This window comes from Meles meles, chromosome 15, assembly GCF_922984935.1.
Source record: "Meles meles chromosome 15, mMelMel3.1 paternal haplotype, whole genome shotgun sequence".
Taxonomy (NCBI): domain Eukaryota; kingdom Metazoa; phylum Chordata; class Mammalia; order Carnivora; family Mustelidae; genus Meles; species Meles meles.
Window position 1 is genome coordinate 49812484 of NC_060080.1, and position 16635 is coordinate 49829118.

A 16635-nucleotide genomic window follows, 5' to 3' on the forward strand; every position below is an offset into this window, starting at 1 on the left:
GGTGCTCATTAAATGGTATCAATTATTCCCAAGTTTTTACTCTGCAGCTAGAACAGTTCTGTTCTCCGAAAGTCGGACGGGTCCCTGAGATGCATGTGGTAAGCCTGCTGACAGGACTGGGGCTGGCACCACGATCACACACCCAGCTAAGGCTTAGGGCAGGGCTGCCTATGGAGAGCCCAGAGATGGCGGGGTTCCTGGCAGATACAAACACATGCTTTCTTTATTCAACTCTGCACTGGGAACACACAAAAAAAAAACAAAAAACAAAAAAACAAGAGAAGATAGAGGAAGGGTACAGACAACAAATACTGGTGAGGATAAGGGGCAAGTGGCAGTCTCGCACTGTTGGTGGGAGCATAAAATATGAAACAGAATGGTTTGGGGCGCCTGGGTGGCTCAGTGGGTTAAAGCCTCTGCCTTCAGCTCGGGTCATGATCCCATGGTCCTGGGATTGAGCCCCACATTGGGCTACATGCTCGGCGGGGAGCCTGCTTCCCCCTCTCTCTCTGCCTGCCTCTCTGCCTATTCATCATCTCTGTCTGTCAAATAAATAAATTAAAAAAAAAAAAAAAACAGAATGGTTTGATCACCTTGGGAAAAGTCAGGCAGTTTCTTGTAATAAAATACCCACCAAACTTTATGAGCCAGAAAGTCCACTCCTAGTTGTTTACCCAAGAAAATGAAGGCATGAGTCCACAAAGAGGCTTGTGCAAAAATAGCTATGGCAGCTTTAGTCCTAATGGGCCAAACTGGAAAGAGCCTGGGTGTCCCTCAATATGCACCCTATACAGGCTTTCAAACATACCATGAAATCAGCAACCAAAGGGAACTACTGATAGACACAACCTAGATAAAGCCCACAGTATCATAGGTAGATGAAGACTTGCATAAAGAGTAAATACCAGATGACTAGATTTATGGAAAGCTGTTCAACAGGCAAAACTCATACACGTGGAAAATTTTAAAGTGATTGCTTCTGGCAGTCAGGGTCGGGACTGCCTGGGGAAGGGGCACAAGAGAACTTTCTAGGCTGGTGGTAATGTCCTCTCTCTTGATGGGGGTTGTATTAAATATATACACTGTTATTAAAACTGTACGTATCTGTCAGCTCACTGGATGATACTTACAATTTGTCATCTCACTATGTAAATTTTATATTAAAAAGAAAAAATAGTGACATCTAGTGAGTGAAGTGCACACTGAAATTGTGTGCGATTTCTGTAATGTACTCTGCAAATGCATCAAATAAAACAAGATGGACTGATGGGTAGAAGCATGGATGAGAACGGTAAATTTGGTAAAATATCAATGTAAGAGAATCTAGATGGTCTGTATATGGATGTCCGTTATAGAATTCTTTCAACTTTTTAAAACTGGGGGGTGGGGGAGGCAGAGGAAGGGGGAGGATTTTTTTATATACCCTGACCGCCATCTGAATGAGGTATCCTTGGCCCATCTACATGTATTTCATTTTTCTCTGTGCCAACGACATTTCTGTACAAAGATGGTCCACACAATCTATGAAGTGTGGCTATTTTAGAATCAGCTCCTATGGGCTTGGTGTCCACTTTCGTTCCCTTCCTTCTCCCACAGACCTCAAACCACGACATGGAGGTTCATTTCCCTTCAGTAGAATGGAGACCTTCATCATCAATGGCCAGCCTAAAGCTTCCTGAAGTCTCTCCCACACTTTCCACCAGGATTTTCATTACCATTGGCCAGCTGGGACCCATAGAAATAAGAGTTGGAACCTGGTCCTCACTCCCAAATGCAGGGGCTCTGGTGATGGGGATGAACCCTCCAAAAGGAAGGACCTAGAAGGCTTACCCACCCTGCCTCAGTGAACTTGGTGCTGGCCATGGCTCTTGCAGAGGTGAGTGATGGCTGCACAGGACTTCATTTACAGAACACATGGGAAGGTCACATATTTGCTTTTCCCTTAATTCTTGGCCCTCCAGTCCCCTAAGGGTACAAATGAGGAAACTGAGGATCCGGGCATACATGAACTGCTTAAAGGCCCACAGCTTGACTTCAACCCCATTTAACATAGAATTCTGATCCTCAACCGTCTCGACACTGCCCTGGAACCACCTCCCCGACCCTCACCCCCAAAGGAAGCCAATTTTACAAATGCCCACCTAGGACAAAACTGAGGGAGAAGCTTTTAAGGCAGCACTGTTCACAGGGCACGCTGAGAAAAAAAAAAAAAAAAACCTCAGGGGCTCCTGACCAGCATCTTTTTTAAAGGAACAGACGGCAATATCCGACTGCACCACATATAAGAATAGACATTGGTTCCTGCAACTTGTTTCAGCTCTGTATAAATATTTACACACAGGTGCTGCTTGGTGTAATCGCACAGTCCAGAAAAGCTAGAAAGCCACTGATTTAAAGATTAGGTCCCTCTAGATCAGAGATTTAGATCGGAATTTTAACTTCCCAGATTCAAAAAGGGAACGCTGGAAAGGAATGCACTGAGGAAGGCCGTTGTGGAAAAGGCATCACTTGAGCAAAGACCCCTCCTTCCCCAGCCTTCAGTGGGAGACACACATCACCACCAGTAGCAGCAACAGAACCCGGGCTGTGGCCTGGGCGGGGAAGCCGATACACCACAGACTGTCTGGGGAGAGGCAGAGATCCCTATACATGACTGACTAACGGTCTCTCTTCTTGGCACTCTACCACAGTGCCAATAACAAAGCCGAATCTCATTTCAGATCGGCTTTATCTACTGAAGGGTCAGATCCTTATCGCCACAGTCCGTAACTCAGAGCGACAACTCACAAAATACAGAACTGAAAGCCTTGACGTTGACCATTCGAAATTATGTCCTCTCATGTTCCCCTCCCCATGTTTAGTCTACTTTCTTGATTTTCCAAGGGCAATTCCTATCATTCATGTTGGATATATATTCCAATTGAGATCCCAGTAATTTTATGATGTGTGTGTGTCCATAAGCAATGCCCTGCATCATTTGAGGGATCTGAAGTTACATCCAGCTACTAGGAGGCACCAGTCCTTCTTCTCAGGTGTATCCATATTAATATACACACATCTATGTAACACTGCTGCATTGTATCCCTCCACAGGGATAGTCCATAAACTGTCTCCAATAAGCTGTCATTATAAGCAACAATGTTATAAGGCGTGGAAAAGGTATCACTTGAGCAAAGACCACTCCTCCCCCACCCCAGGCCATGTTCCTTTTGAACGTTCTTAAAATATGCCTCATAGGTTCATAAGGGAATCTGTTCAAGTTACAATACAGCTGGATACAGCATTCCTGAGTTGCCATATACGTACAGCTTCCACTTTACTAGTTACTGCCAACCTCACAGACCAGGAAAACTGCAACTAATAGTTCAGGTGTGTGTCCTTCAGACTTTGTATTCCTTTCTGCACAAACTGACCAGTGCCAAGCTGATGGACATTAAGGGCTTTGCCCTCATCACAAAATGTCACACAATTTTTTTGGTGCGTAAGTGAACAGCACACTGGTTCCAGTACCCACGTACGGCAGACTGGGACTGCCAGACCCACCTCTTCATCGTACGGAGGAGTAAACGCTGAGTCCCACAGAGCCAGGGTGAGGAGCTGGCCCAAGGACCCCAGCAGGAAAGAAACGACAGGGCTGAGTGCTGGGGTTCCTACACTTGGGAATAAAGCATCCCAGTACACGTTATTCCTTTCACACACCATCCCCATTTACCCTGTCAAATTCCACATTAGCAAGAGCTACTCTGCATCACCAAAGTCAGGTAAAATCTCCCTGTGGGGGTCCAGCAGAAAGTCTTGCCCCAGACCCTTGTGCCCCAGAACGCTGCAAGGGTCAGCTTCTGGCTCCCACCTCAGTCCCGGCGGCTCATGCGCACAGAGGCTAAATGCCACTTTCGTCTCCACCCTGGCATGCAGACAGGATCCCAGGACTCCAGCCTGAGGTCACCGAAGAAGACTCGATGACCACACAGCACAGGAATCAGTGCAAACTCTAAGAGGCACAGGCCAGTAAGTGTCCAGGTCTCTAATCTCAGGAAAGCAGTGAGAAGGTTTGTATTTATATTTGCATTCACAAATGTATTCACCTGCTGAAGCCAGACATCTGGCCCCACATTTCAAACACTTTCAGCTGCACTCCGGCCGTGTGACTGGTGCTGAGCGCACAGCCTCACGCGTGCACGCACACACATAATGGACTGGCTGCAGGCCTGATGCCCGACCTTTGGCATATATGAGTCTGAATCCTGACTCAGCCTCTCATTAGCTGTGCGACCTTAGGCAAGTATCTGACCATCCAAGCTTCAAATTCCTCCTCTTAAAAAATACAGATGAAATGTGTCCCTCTCTTACAGGGTTTTACAAAAAGGAAATGAGTTACCACACGTAGGTGCTCAGGAAAGTTCTTAGACCGTCAAAATGTAGTAGACACTTGAGGTACTTGCCTAGTGGTGGTGCCTGAAATAAAACAATGTCCCTGGCCCTAAGGAGCCAGTAAATTTATTAGAATGTCAAATAAAAACAATAGAAGCGGGTGTGGCTGCCAGTCAGAGGGAGCGGCACGTAGAGACAACAGTGAGGATCTGGAGGGCATATGAGGGATACCCAGGGATCGGGGCTGGCCACTCACCTCAGGGAACTCACTGCGGGGCTGACATACACACACACTCGGAGCAATCCCGAACCCGGCCACCCCCGCAGCGCTGGGTCCAGGCTGAGTCCCAAGGCAAACGTATGTATTTTCCAAATTGTTGGAAGGGCCAAAGTCTCATTAGACAAACCAGGTCCCCAGAGGCTCTCAGGCAGGTTAGCATCAAGGAGCCCGTGCCTGCTGGCTCCTCCTCTCGGGCTCTTTCCGCATAGTCACCATGCGGGTGGCTGTCCCACACTGCTCCCTCCTCGGGCCCCCTGAGGTACCTCACATGTACCAGTGAACGGGCGCTGACAGGGTCCCCTTCTGTCCCTTGTCGGAGGATGCAGCCGCCTCTGGACAGCAGGGCTCAGCATCCTAGCACCCGCTCAAGCACATCCCTAAGGCCTCGCCCTGTCTCTGCCAGCAGCCCCGTCACTCCGTCGCACACGGCAGATGCTGCCGCTGAAGTGCCTTACCCAGACAGTTCTGCCCACACCCCTTGAACACTGTTACTCCCCTGTGCTGACTGAAGAAAGACCCACTGTTCTAGGTGTGCGTGCAAGGCTCTCTGGCCCACTTTCAGCTCCACCACCCCCTTTACTCTGGTTTGATTAAACCACCAGCTAGGTGGCCCACCACAAAATACAGGGTCTGCATCCAGAGAATGGGATGAAACCAAGCGTGACAGGTTCTCGTGCACACCCTCAGAGCCTTTAATACCCAGAGAGGCACTGTGGCTCTTCACATTCTCCCAAGCGTATGTGGGCTTCAAGTACTTTTTTTTTTTTTTCCCACAGAGTTCCAGAAACACATGGAGGACAATCTGTACCATACTGTTTTTCCAGCAAGGCTGTGGAATGTGCCACATAGAATGACTGCCCTGGCCTCTGGCTGTGACCACCTCAGACATGCCTGATCTTCCTCACCAGGACTGTGCAATCTCAGTGGGACTGTGAGCTCCCAAACTGAGCCAATCAGCCTGTCTCAGCACAGGGACAGGAGAAAAATGGGTGGCAGCAATGTCTCAGCAGGGCTGACAAAAACTTACTTCTACCCTGACTGCCACAGCTGCCTGCTTTCCAGTTTTCCTGATTACCCCTCCCCATCAACTTCATTAAATTTCCTGTATGCTTCAACTAGCCAGGGCTGGTTTCTGAGATATGAAACCAAAGAACCTTTGCTGATATATCTTTCTTTCGGTCCCTGAAGAAAAGCCACCCAAATCCCCCCCAGGCAATGGAGCACCCAAAGCCATCCCCCCAGGGGCAGCACCTGTCCCATCTGGAGTAGACCTCACAAAGGTAGGCAGCATTTTCACCGAAGCCGTGGGGTGGGTGGTGGCTCCAAGCCCTTTCTCCATCTCCTTGCGGAACCGCTTAGAGATCTCCAGAAGGTTCTCATCCGAAAGACGCATGTGGTAGAGATACTGGTCAACCTGCAAAGGTTGGGGGGAGGGGAGACAGGAGTTAGAAATTGGGAGGCTCACTCAGTGTGGTATGCATCTACGTCATGGAACATCACTCAGCCCTTCAAAAGAATAAAACCTGTTATGCACAGAAGGTTATTATTAAACACCACTTAATTGGAATCTATTTGACAAGGTATCTTTAAAAATAAAGAACTAAAATGAAAGATAAAATGAGAAAAATAGGTTTAACTTTTCTTCTGAAGAGTGGTAAAGATGAGGGGAAAGGCACATTAGGGAAGAGGGAGAGTTCTTCCCAGAAAAGCTGAGTTTAAGGGTCTCTGACAATGTTCTGGGAACCGGCATTCATCTGACCCTCCTTGTCCTGCACATACTTCGAGACCAGTCATGGCAATCCTATTATCCCCACCTTGGGCCCAACAGCCAGCTCCTCTTGCCTCACTTACACAATCCTCAAGTCTGCCTTTACCTCTCCCATCCACTTTCCACCCTCAGCCAGACTCGAACCATTCCCCTACTTAGTTCACTGATCTTTCCAACATAAATTTACATGAACTTTCCCCAGATTTACCACCACCCACCAAAGAAGCACCAGGAGTCCCTCTCACACAGTTTCCTTCTTGGAAGCTCCCATCTGCCTTGGCCATGGACATTCCCAGTCTTTTCCTATCAGGAAGAGGTCTGACAGAATCCCTCCCAGGAGGCGCACAAGTTTCCACAACACCCGCTCTCCGCAGTGCTGTCAGGGACAGGTGATGCTGCTGGCCACGGCAGGGTAGGGGTCAACAATCAGGAACCTCGGGCCAGGCCCCAGCTATCCCCTCAAGGCTGAGGTCACAGTCCTCCCAGCTTCATCAGCAAACTGTGTGACTTCAAGCAACCCTGCTCTCCCCAGGGGCCAAGCTGGCTGAGGACCACTGCCCGTTACTGCTGTAGGAAAGAAGGAATTTCCTGCCTGCTCCCTGCCCTTGCTCAACTTTGACAAAAATGCACACATTTTTTATAATTAAGAGTTCCCAGACAGATGTGCTTGTTAGCAGTACAGCCTATTCTATTTTCCAGCCTTTCTGGTCAAGACTTCTTACATTTCTTTCTTTCTTTCTTTTTTAAACCAAACCTGCAGCCTAAGATTTCCAGAGGAAGGGCACATGGTGCTTAATCCTTTAAGAAAAGAACCAACCAGTTTGGTCAACAGAGAGTCCCCTTACATCTTCCTCTGTTCCAGGCTGTATCCTAACTCCCTATGCAATCGAGGGTACATCCTTCTCTTTGGGCCTCTTTCTGCCCCAGTGGAATAAGGAGATCAGCCCCTCTTGGGTCATTTCAAATACCCCACTCAGGACTCATCTTTGATCATTCTTCTAAAATCCCAAAAGCTGGGCGCCTGGGTGGCTCAGTGGGTTAAGCCGCTGCCTTCGGCTCGGGTCGTGATCTCGGGGTCCTGGGATCGAGTCCCGCGTCGGGCTCTCTGCTAGGCAGGGAGCCTGCTTCCCTCTCTCTGTCTCTGCCTGCCTCACTATCTACTTGTGATCTCTCTCTCTCAAATAAATAAATAAAATCTTTAAAAAATAAAATAAAATAAAATAAAATCCCAAAAGCTCAAAGATCGGAGTCTGGAGTAAAATGTTGAAAAGAGCTGTAAGCGAGTCGAAGGACTCCCTGGTGAGTCAGCCCAGCCTGCTCCGCAACTACCACGTGGTTAAAATACCACACTGAGACGCGACCCTCGCATGCACAGTGAGAAAGAACAGGGCAGGCGTGGAGAATGGTATAGGCCTTCAGCCACTTCTCCTGTCTGCCGCCCAACCCCTCCAGCCAACAGAAGGACCAGGTTTGTCATGCGGGGTTTCAAGTTTGCAGAAATGAGGAATTCCCAGAACTCGTCTGTTGCCAGCATTTACTGAAAACCAGACTGCCCAAGTCCATCAGTCTAAATCAGGAAGAACCCAATCATCCTTTGTTTCCTGACCTCGCGCCTCCCGCAGCTCACTTGCCTTGAGCACACCACCATCTGCCGCAACCTCTCAGGACTGTGTGGATACCAGCCATGGTGGGCAACAGTAGTAACAGTAAACCCTTACGTGGCACGGACACTGTTCTCAAGGTCTTATAGCCATTAATTCATCACATCCTCACAACCACCCTGGGAGAGGCAAGTAGTGTTATCTCCATTCTACTGAGGGGGGGAGGTGACATGCCCAGTCAGAGATGCAAAGGGGCAAGCTGGGACTGGACTGGGCAGCCTGGCTTGTCCACTCTGCTAGATCAATGCCCCTTTCCGCTGGCCAACAGCCAGGTCTCCACAGGCCAAAGGGCACCGCGGTGCATTCAGGCTGGCCATCCCCACGAAAAAGCCAGGTTCTATTCCAGTCATCCCCCGGGGTCAACAGGAAGGGCCAATGGCAGAGCACAGTGTTCAGTGACAGATGAAAACAATAATGATGATTGTTACAGTAGCTAAACATGTACCGAGTATTTCTTACCTGCCAGACACCATCCTGTGACTTTACTGACTTCACCTCCATTGTCCTTTCATAAAATTTCTATATCCCTGCTTTACAAGCCACTCCATGGGGAGGGGCAGAGCTAGGATTCAGATGCTTGGGACCACCATCTTCCCTTCACCTGTCTCATGGGCCCTCCTGGTGTGGGGGGGCACTCTCTGCCTTATGGATTTCTTGAGGGATGCCAGGCCTTGATTTCCTCTCTAACACATGAGACTAAGAGAAAGGATATGGGACAGCTTTGAAAAATGCCAACCAGAGCACCTTAGCCCAAACTTCCCTTCTTTCACAGCATGATGATGTGACCGCCCTGAGTTTATTAGGAAAGGGCTGCTTAATCGCAGAATGTCACAGCTTCCTTAACCACATACCATGGGGTCCACCCAGCCTTGGCGGGCACTGCTGTGTTGCATGAAGGGTGGCCAAAGGAAGCAGAAGCCAGAAACAAGCAGTAGTCTCCATACAAAGACAATTTTCCTAGATTGATTGGGAAGGAAGTGAATATACTTTGCAGAACCCTGCCAACGTTCACCCACCATGCAGCCAGAGGGAGGGAGCACCAGGCCCAAAGTCATGGGACAAAGTCATTCAAGAGATAGCAAATATAGGCAAGGGTAATGCAACCACAACTAATAAATACTCACCTTTAAAAATGCCCTTGGAACGTCAGGTTCAAAGAGTCCCACTGCAGAGAGCATTGGAGTATGTGTAGTTTGCCTCTCTCACCCCAATGGCCCATCAGGCCTTGGTCTAAACACATCTAAGCATGACACACTCAGTACTCCTAAGTGGTTAGCTACTACTACTGGTCAGCTCTAGTTGTTAGAAAATTTGTCCTCTAAGATGAGTCTGTTTTCTGGTACCTTCTGTCTAGTCTCCATTCTGCCATTTGGGTAAGAGTTCCCAAACCTGCCTGCCCGCCAGCATTATTGACGAGAGGACCTTTTTAGAAACATAAAGAAGCCCAAAGATCCATTCTGGACTGACCTTTGGCCCTGGGTGCTCAAATACCTTCGCCTGTCCTGGAGCTCATAGCCCCCAGGCCAATCACATGATAATGGTGGGCTGGGCTCTGCCCAAACATGGCCTAAGGTCATTTTTACCACTTTTCTACCCAGGTCTTTGAAATCAGCAGTGAAGACAGGAGGCTAAGTGTGAAATAATCCTGTGTTGAGGGGGGGGGGGGGGGAGGCTGCGAATTGGAAAGAGTAAACCCTGTCCTTGCTGGAAACACTTAGGTCACTGGAAACTATCAAAGCAGAATCAGTCAGGTCAGCCCTCATTTCACAGCTAGCATTAGTCAAGTGCAGGCTGGGCCATCAGGAAAACCAGTGTCCTAGTCCTGGCTGTGGCATCTGGACAGGTGTGTAATACTGCACCAGTCACTCTGACGGAGATCCAGTCTCTTCCCTGTAAAATGGGATGAACGGCCCCACACAGCTGTCACTGACATAAATGGGGAACACAGAGCTCCATCTACTCCTTCTCTTTTTCTCCTAGACTCCTTCCCTGGCAAGTGGCACCCTCAAAGGGTCAATGCCATTTCTTACCCTATTTCAGTCACATCCAGGGTTAAGAAAACCCTGTTTCCCCAAATCATTCCCTGTTTCCCCAAATTGTTCCTTCTCTTTCTGGGGTGGGTGTGCGGCCGAAGACACTCAGCTGTTTCTCTTTAAATTCCTAACAAAGAAAATAATAATAATAATAATAATAATCCTATCAGGGAGAAGCAGCGAATGGGAGGGGCTTTCCAAGCTGGGGACACAGAGGCAGGCTGGAAGCAAGGCCACATGCCTGCCTGGAGAAGCATGTGTGTGAAAGAGAAAGAGATAGCAGTTTTAAATGACAGCTCTTTAGCAATCTTGAGATTAGAACTTCCTCATTGGGCAATTTTGGTCTTTCTTCCCATATAACACACCAGCCCAACACGCCCGTTTCCTCTAGAGAACTTGAGTAGAGGTGGGAGAAGTTCGAAAGAGGAATTAACCCCATCCTCTTTATGAAATAAAATAGCACCCGAAATGAGAAGTCTGTGTCCACACTTAAGTGTCCACATTTTCCCCCAGACTGGCACTAGAAGGAGGGGAAATTATGCAAAGAATGGAGAGAGCAGGGGCACCTGGGTGGCTCAGTGGGTTAAAGCCTCTGCCTTTGGCTCAGGTCATGATCCCAGGGTCCTGGGATCGAGCCCCAAATCGGGCTCTCTGCTCCTCGGGGAGCCTGCGTCCTCCTCTCTCTCTGCCTAGTTGTGATTTCTGTCAAATAAATTAAAAAAAAAAAAAAAAAGAAGAATGGAGAGAGCAGCTCACCCTCACACAGATCTACTTAAAAGTGTGCAGTGGCTTGGGTGGGGAAGACACAGCCTGGCCACATATGGATGGGAAGACCCTGAAAAGAAAGGCCTGGAAGTAACTGGAAAGGGACCTCAGAAAAACAAGAGGCCTGGAGGCAGCCTAAACCAAGGTCACACAGTTGAGGTTACAATCTGGATCCCCCAGACACCTTGCTGTATTGTCAAAAACAAGAAAGGACAGTCCTCCTGCTGGTCCACAAGGACCCATTGTCATCTTACAGGCCAATCCCAACTGAATGCCTGTGGCCACCACCAAGATCCTAAGGCCACCACCCTGTCTGGTCCCAGAGGGAAACTGGTCCTGATGGAGCTATTCTGATCCAGAAGAGAACAATATTCCAATTGTGACAGTTGGTTATATAAAGTACAACAAATCCCACCTTGAATACCTTAAAAGGCTTCAAAGAAAAGGGTAGAAGAAACCTCAAATTTCAACACCTGTAAGATTTGTAGCATTCAACCCCAGTATCTTTGGCCATTGCTGCAACCCTACAGTGTACAGAACAGGATTTTAAAAGAAATCAATTCTGGGGGCCCAGTCGGTTAAGCGCTTAAATCCTGATTTGGGCTCAGGTCATGATCTCAGGGTCCTGAGATCAAGCCCCCAGTCTGGCTCCATGCTGAGCATGGACCCTGCTTAAAAGTCTGTCTCTCGGGACGCCTGGGTGGCTCAGTTGGTTGAGCAGCTGCCTTCGGCTCAGGTCATGATCCCAGCGTCCTGGGATCGAGTCCCACGTTGGGCTCCTTGCTTGGCGGGGAGCCTGCTTCTCCCTCTGCCTCTGCCTGCCACTCTGTCTGCTTGTGCTCACTCTCGCTCCTCTCTCTCTCTGACAAATAAATAAAATCTTAAAAAAAAAAAAAAAAAAAAAAAAAAAAAAAAAATTAAAAAGTCTGTCTCTCCCTCTGCCCCTCCCTCCCTTCCGTTCGTGCTTTGCCTTTGCTCTTGCTCTCTCTTGCTCTCAAATAAATAAATAAATCACTTCTAGAAATGGATGGATAGTAATGATGTTGTATACAGTGTAAATGTACTTAATGCCATTGAACTGTACATTATACACACAAACACACACACACACAGAAATAATGTTTTTAAGAACTTGAGATTCCTGTTCTCTAGGACTTACCAGGCAGCACAGAACTCAACTCGTATTATGGACCCCCTGAATGTCTCTGAATTGGAGGGTTGGATCTCAGTAGATAACAAAGGCAAACACACTGCGAGGGGGTCCATGGAAGTGTTACATTACAGGTGTACGGGGCCCATGAGACCAGCAGGCAGGGGAGACAGTGCTCTGGGCTAAGAACATACATATCCAACGTAAATGTCAGCTAGAGAGTAGGGGTATCATGTGAAAGGGCTCAGAAGATGTGGGCCAAGATCCTGAAAGGGTATTATGAATTCCAGGACCAGAATTCAGAAGACTGCAATGTCCTCGCATGAGTCTGATTTCAACCGACCATTTTTCATCACGGGATCATGGGAAGGAAGGAGCATGAAGATCACCTCACTATGTAAAGTCACTGTGCTGTTTACCGACCAGTTAATTCCCTGTAGGGTTTGGCATCAGGAGAGAAGAAGAGTCTGACCGCCCAGAGTCACTGCTTCCTGCTACCGGCCAAAGAAATTCAAACCCCTGACTCCAGGAGAGCTGTCCTTTTTGCCTGGACTGTCAGGGAGCTCAGAGCTCAGCTCTCAGCTCCAGTGACCTATCCCTAGTCTAAGTGCATTGGCTGTCACTCCTGCCAGTCTCTTTTACGGAAAGCTGAGCTCCATCACCTAATCCTTTTAGAAGGGTGACGAAAGAACTAATACAGGATCAAGCAACTGCCCATCAGTCATCCTCTACAGTACACACCCTCTTCAACAGAAGATGGAATTCCAGCGAACAAACGGCTAAAAAAGCAATGCCACAAGCACATAAGCATCAGGGCCAAGGTCACAGGGACACCCTGAAGTGCTGCTGGATTTTCTCCCCACACTTTGTGTATTTCTCACAGAAGACCTAGAACCTTCTCTCCAGAAGGTACTGGATGCACAGCAGCTAATTCCTACCTTTTAGCTTCTTCCTGACCCCGCGAAGACCGTCTGAATTTCAGCTTCCCTAGCACACGGGTCCTGTCCCAAAGATATAATCAGGTCATGTATACAGACAGGAGACAAAGGCTCCAGGGCTCCAACCTAACTTCCTCCTAAGAAATTTAGGAAAGACCACACCCTCTTGCAGGGCTTTCACTGGTCTGTGTGTGCTTTACACCAACCCGTCAAAACAGGGGAGGGTGGGGGGCAGGGATACTCTACCACATCAATTAGGAAGACACCACCTAGGGGCGCCTGGGTGACTCAGTCAGTTGAGCGTCAGTTGAGCGTCCGCCTTCTGCTCAGGTCATGATCCCGGGGGGTTCTGGGATCGAGTCCCGCATTGGGCTCCCAGCTCAGCAGGGATCCTGCTTCTCCCTCTGCTTGCTGCTCCCCCAGCTTGTTCTCTCTCTCTCACACACACACACACAAATAAAATCTTTATAAAAAAAAAAAAAAAAAGGGCACCACCTACAATCACATACAGCCACATACAACAGATGAATCTCACAATATAAAGCTAGGCAAAAGCAGCCAGACACAAGAGGAGATGTATCTTACGAATCCGTTCATATGACGTACAGAAACAGACCCCTGCTGACAGAAGGTGGGATAGTGATTACACTTTGGGCTGCTAATGTTCTGTTACTGGATCTGGGCGGTGGTTACCTGGTGTTTTCAGTTTCCTGTGTAGATTATACTTCCACTTTAAAACACAGGAAGGAAAAAGGGCAAAGCCCTAACTAGACCCCGGTCTACCCACTTCCACATGGTCAGAGGGGCCAAGAAGCTCAAAGAACTGTGTAAGAGGTCAAACCAGAGGGAAAACCCATAATCTAAATAAATGCAGCCACACGCAGCCTTCCGGTGACTCTATCCGATGACACGGGCTGACAACTTCGTTTTCAGAAGAATTTCTTATTTTTGCATTATTCCTTTGCCAGCGTCACCTCCAATCTTTGACGAGGACACCAAGCCTTGGAGAAGCTTCCCCAAACCACAGGCCAAGTCCCCGGCATGACCCCCCACATCTGGGGGTCAGCTGAGTGCCCAAACCTGGGGCACAGGTGTGCCCTAACTGGGAAAGCCAGGTAACTACTATTGGTGACCTCATTAATAATACCGCCCTCATAGACTTCTGGGAGGACCAAGGCTGAGCAAAGAGCAGCAAGTTTATCCTGTCATGGTGCCAAGCCAAGACCAGATGTCTCTGATTTAAAAAAAAAAAAAAAAAAGGAAAAGAAAAAGATAAACTGAGGAGGGCAAGACACAGCAGATCCTCAATTCTGTAAGGCTCCTTCCTCTGATAGGCAGCTGCCCAAAAGTAACAGATCTGCCACAACACTCTCCTCAGATGGGACCAGGGAGGAAGGAGCCGGTCGGGGCCACCAGGCTACCTCAGGGAGATTCGAGCTGACGCACCATGCGCTCACCAGCCTGGGGCGCCTGGGGAAGTGTGAAGCTGACCTAGGAGGCCGACAGGCCACTCCCCCAGGATCCTGTTGCACCTTGGTGAGTCACAGGCTTTCCAGTTCTTCCAGTTCTTGCCTCAGCTGCCTGGAGTTGCAGCCAGACCGACCTCAAGCAGCAGCACCGGCCAGGGGTCCAGGAGATGGGACATGGGTCTTGGGAGCCTCTTATACTCAGACATTCTGGGCCGGCTGCGGGGCAGCTCTGCAATCCTATGTCTCAAACGTACATGACCCTGACACAGTTCAGTGACCCAAAATGGACTTGAGTGCTAAACGGAGTGGGCCCCGGCCAGGGGCTGAGGGCACCAGGGGAAAGGAGAGCCCAGTCTTTGCCTGCAAAGGGGACAGTCTACTGGTAGGAGGCAAATACGTCAGCAAGTAATTACCAACTGAGGGGAAGGGCAGAGAGGCAGTTTCTTTCACAGTAATAAAATACAGATTTATAATCACTGAAATCATGCAGGCATCAATACAATTCCCAGGAGTGTCTCAGAAAGGTTGCATGTGTGTGTATGCTGACCCCACACCTACAATGTTACCATCCTCTGGCCTAACAAACTCCCACTTTGCCCTTCAGGGCCCAGCACAAATGGCCTCTCCCCAAATTGCCAGCTGCCAACATACTTTTAACACCTCTGTCTCCTGCCCTCGCTGGTCCCAGAGGACTAAAAGCACCAACTACGTGCTCCCAAATTCACGTCTGTGATGTCAGCAGCTATCTCAGTAATGAGAGTAGGTGCTCAAGGCCTAGGTCATGGTCACTTACAAGGGGCTATGGGTGTGCCAAAGGGGTGGGAGAGTAACCTGGGTGAAGGGGAGAGCTGGCCATTCCAGAATGCCCAGGAGCTCAGAGCCTGACCCTGTTCTTCAGGCCTGAGCCCTCATTGCACATGACCTTGGCACAACAGGGTTTTCTCTCCAGCTATCTGACTGTCCTGTTTGGTCCCCCAGGTCCCCTAAGGGTCTGACTCTGCCTCCCCGAACAGCCCCATGCCAGGGGACCAGAGTCTACCCCCTGAGCCTCCTGCTCCACAGGGATAGCTGAACTCCCCACTCCCGCCTGCTGCCAAGCGTCCACCTGCCACACCAAACCCCCTGCACATCTGGCCCTCTGCCCCAATCAGCCCCTGACCTTCCCAGTCGGCCCCACCCACCAGAAGCAGGACAGCCCATACATCCCCATTTGCCCAGGAACCATCTCAGTTTATGCTGAGGTAGCAGCCCAAGTATTAACAGTGTCCCCTTTTCTTCTCAAAAAAGTGGCCCAGTTTGGACAAATTATAGGGTTACTCTAGGTGCAGGCCACAAAGTAAATCCTGCCTTTGTTCTTAGGGAGCCCACACCTGACTGATGAGAAGAGCTCATGGCCGTACAGTTGGTGCCAAAAGGGAAATAGGGACCAAGAAACTGGGTTCCTGCTCTGGGGCTTGCCCTATATAAACCTGGGCTGGTCACTTAGTACATAGCACCAGGTTTCCTCATCTATAAAACAGAAGGACTGGAATTAGATAATCCAAAGGTCCCTTCCCAACTGACACCTGACTCACAGCCCCATGAAAATGAAATACAAGTGGCCTGTCTCCAGTTGTTCCAGGTAGCCCCATGCTGAATTCAGGCTTGCCTTTTACCAAGGTACTGTCCCTTTCTGCACCTTCATCTGAATAATATGTCTTCATCTGAATAACAGCTAATAATAGTGTCTTCCAAGGAGGGCTGCTGAAGGATGGCCCGAGTTAGAGTGTATACACAGAGCCCAGCACTTAGTAGTGCTGGTTATTTTAAGAGCTTGAGAAATTGCGGGATGGGGGATGGAACTGATGAGACATGGCTAGAAGGCTTCATGGCAAGGGGCTGAGACAGAAAAATGTGGAAGGAAGCAGGAAGCAGGAGAAGGAAGTCTCTCAAATGGGAAAAAGGAAAAGTGGCAGCTTTGTGTGCCCTCATTTAACTCTGATGGCCTATCTGGCTCCGTTCCTTTATCAGACAGTACGGAGACGCCAGAAGGAAGAGTCTAGGAGTATGGGCTTTCAAGAACAACAGGGACCGACCACACCTCTGGGGTAGAACCACTGAGCTAAGGGGAGGAGAGTCAGGAGGCTGGCTGGGGGAGCACCAAGGGCCAGATTCTCGGCCCTGACTCACTCTTAGTTAAGTCCGAGGTTTTCACCAAGGT

At 49.1% G+C, this 16635-nt stretch overlaps 1 protein-coding gene across 1 annotated transcript in view; it reads right to left on the minus strand.

The window, feature by feature from the left end:
• Positions 1–16635, minus strand: part of HK2 (hexokinase 2) — a 59460-nt gene that overhangs the window by 35160 nt on the left and 7665 nt on the right. The window contains exon 2 of the mRNA XM_045979838.1: positions 5903–6065. Coding sequence (XP_045835794.1) covers positions 5903–6065 — 163 coding nt within the window. The remainder of the gene's footprint in view (positions 1–5902; positions 6066–16635) is intronic.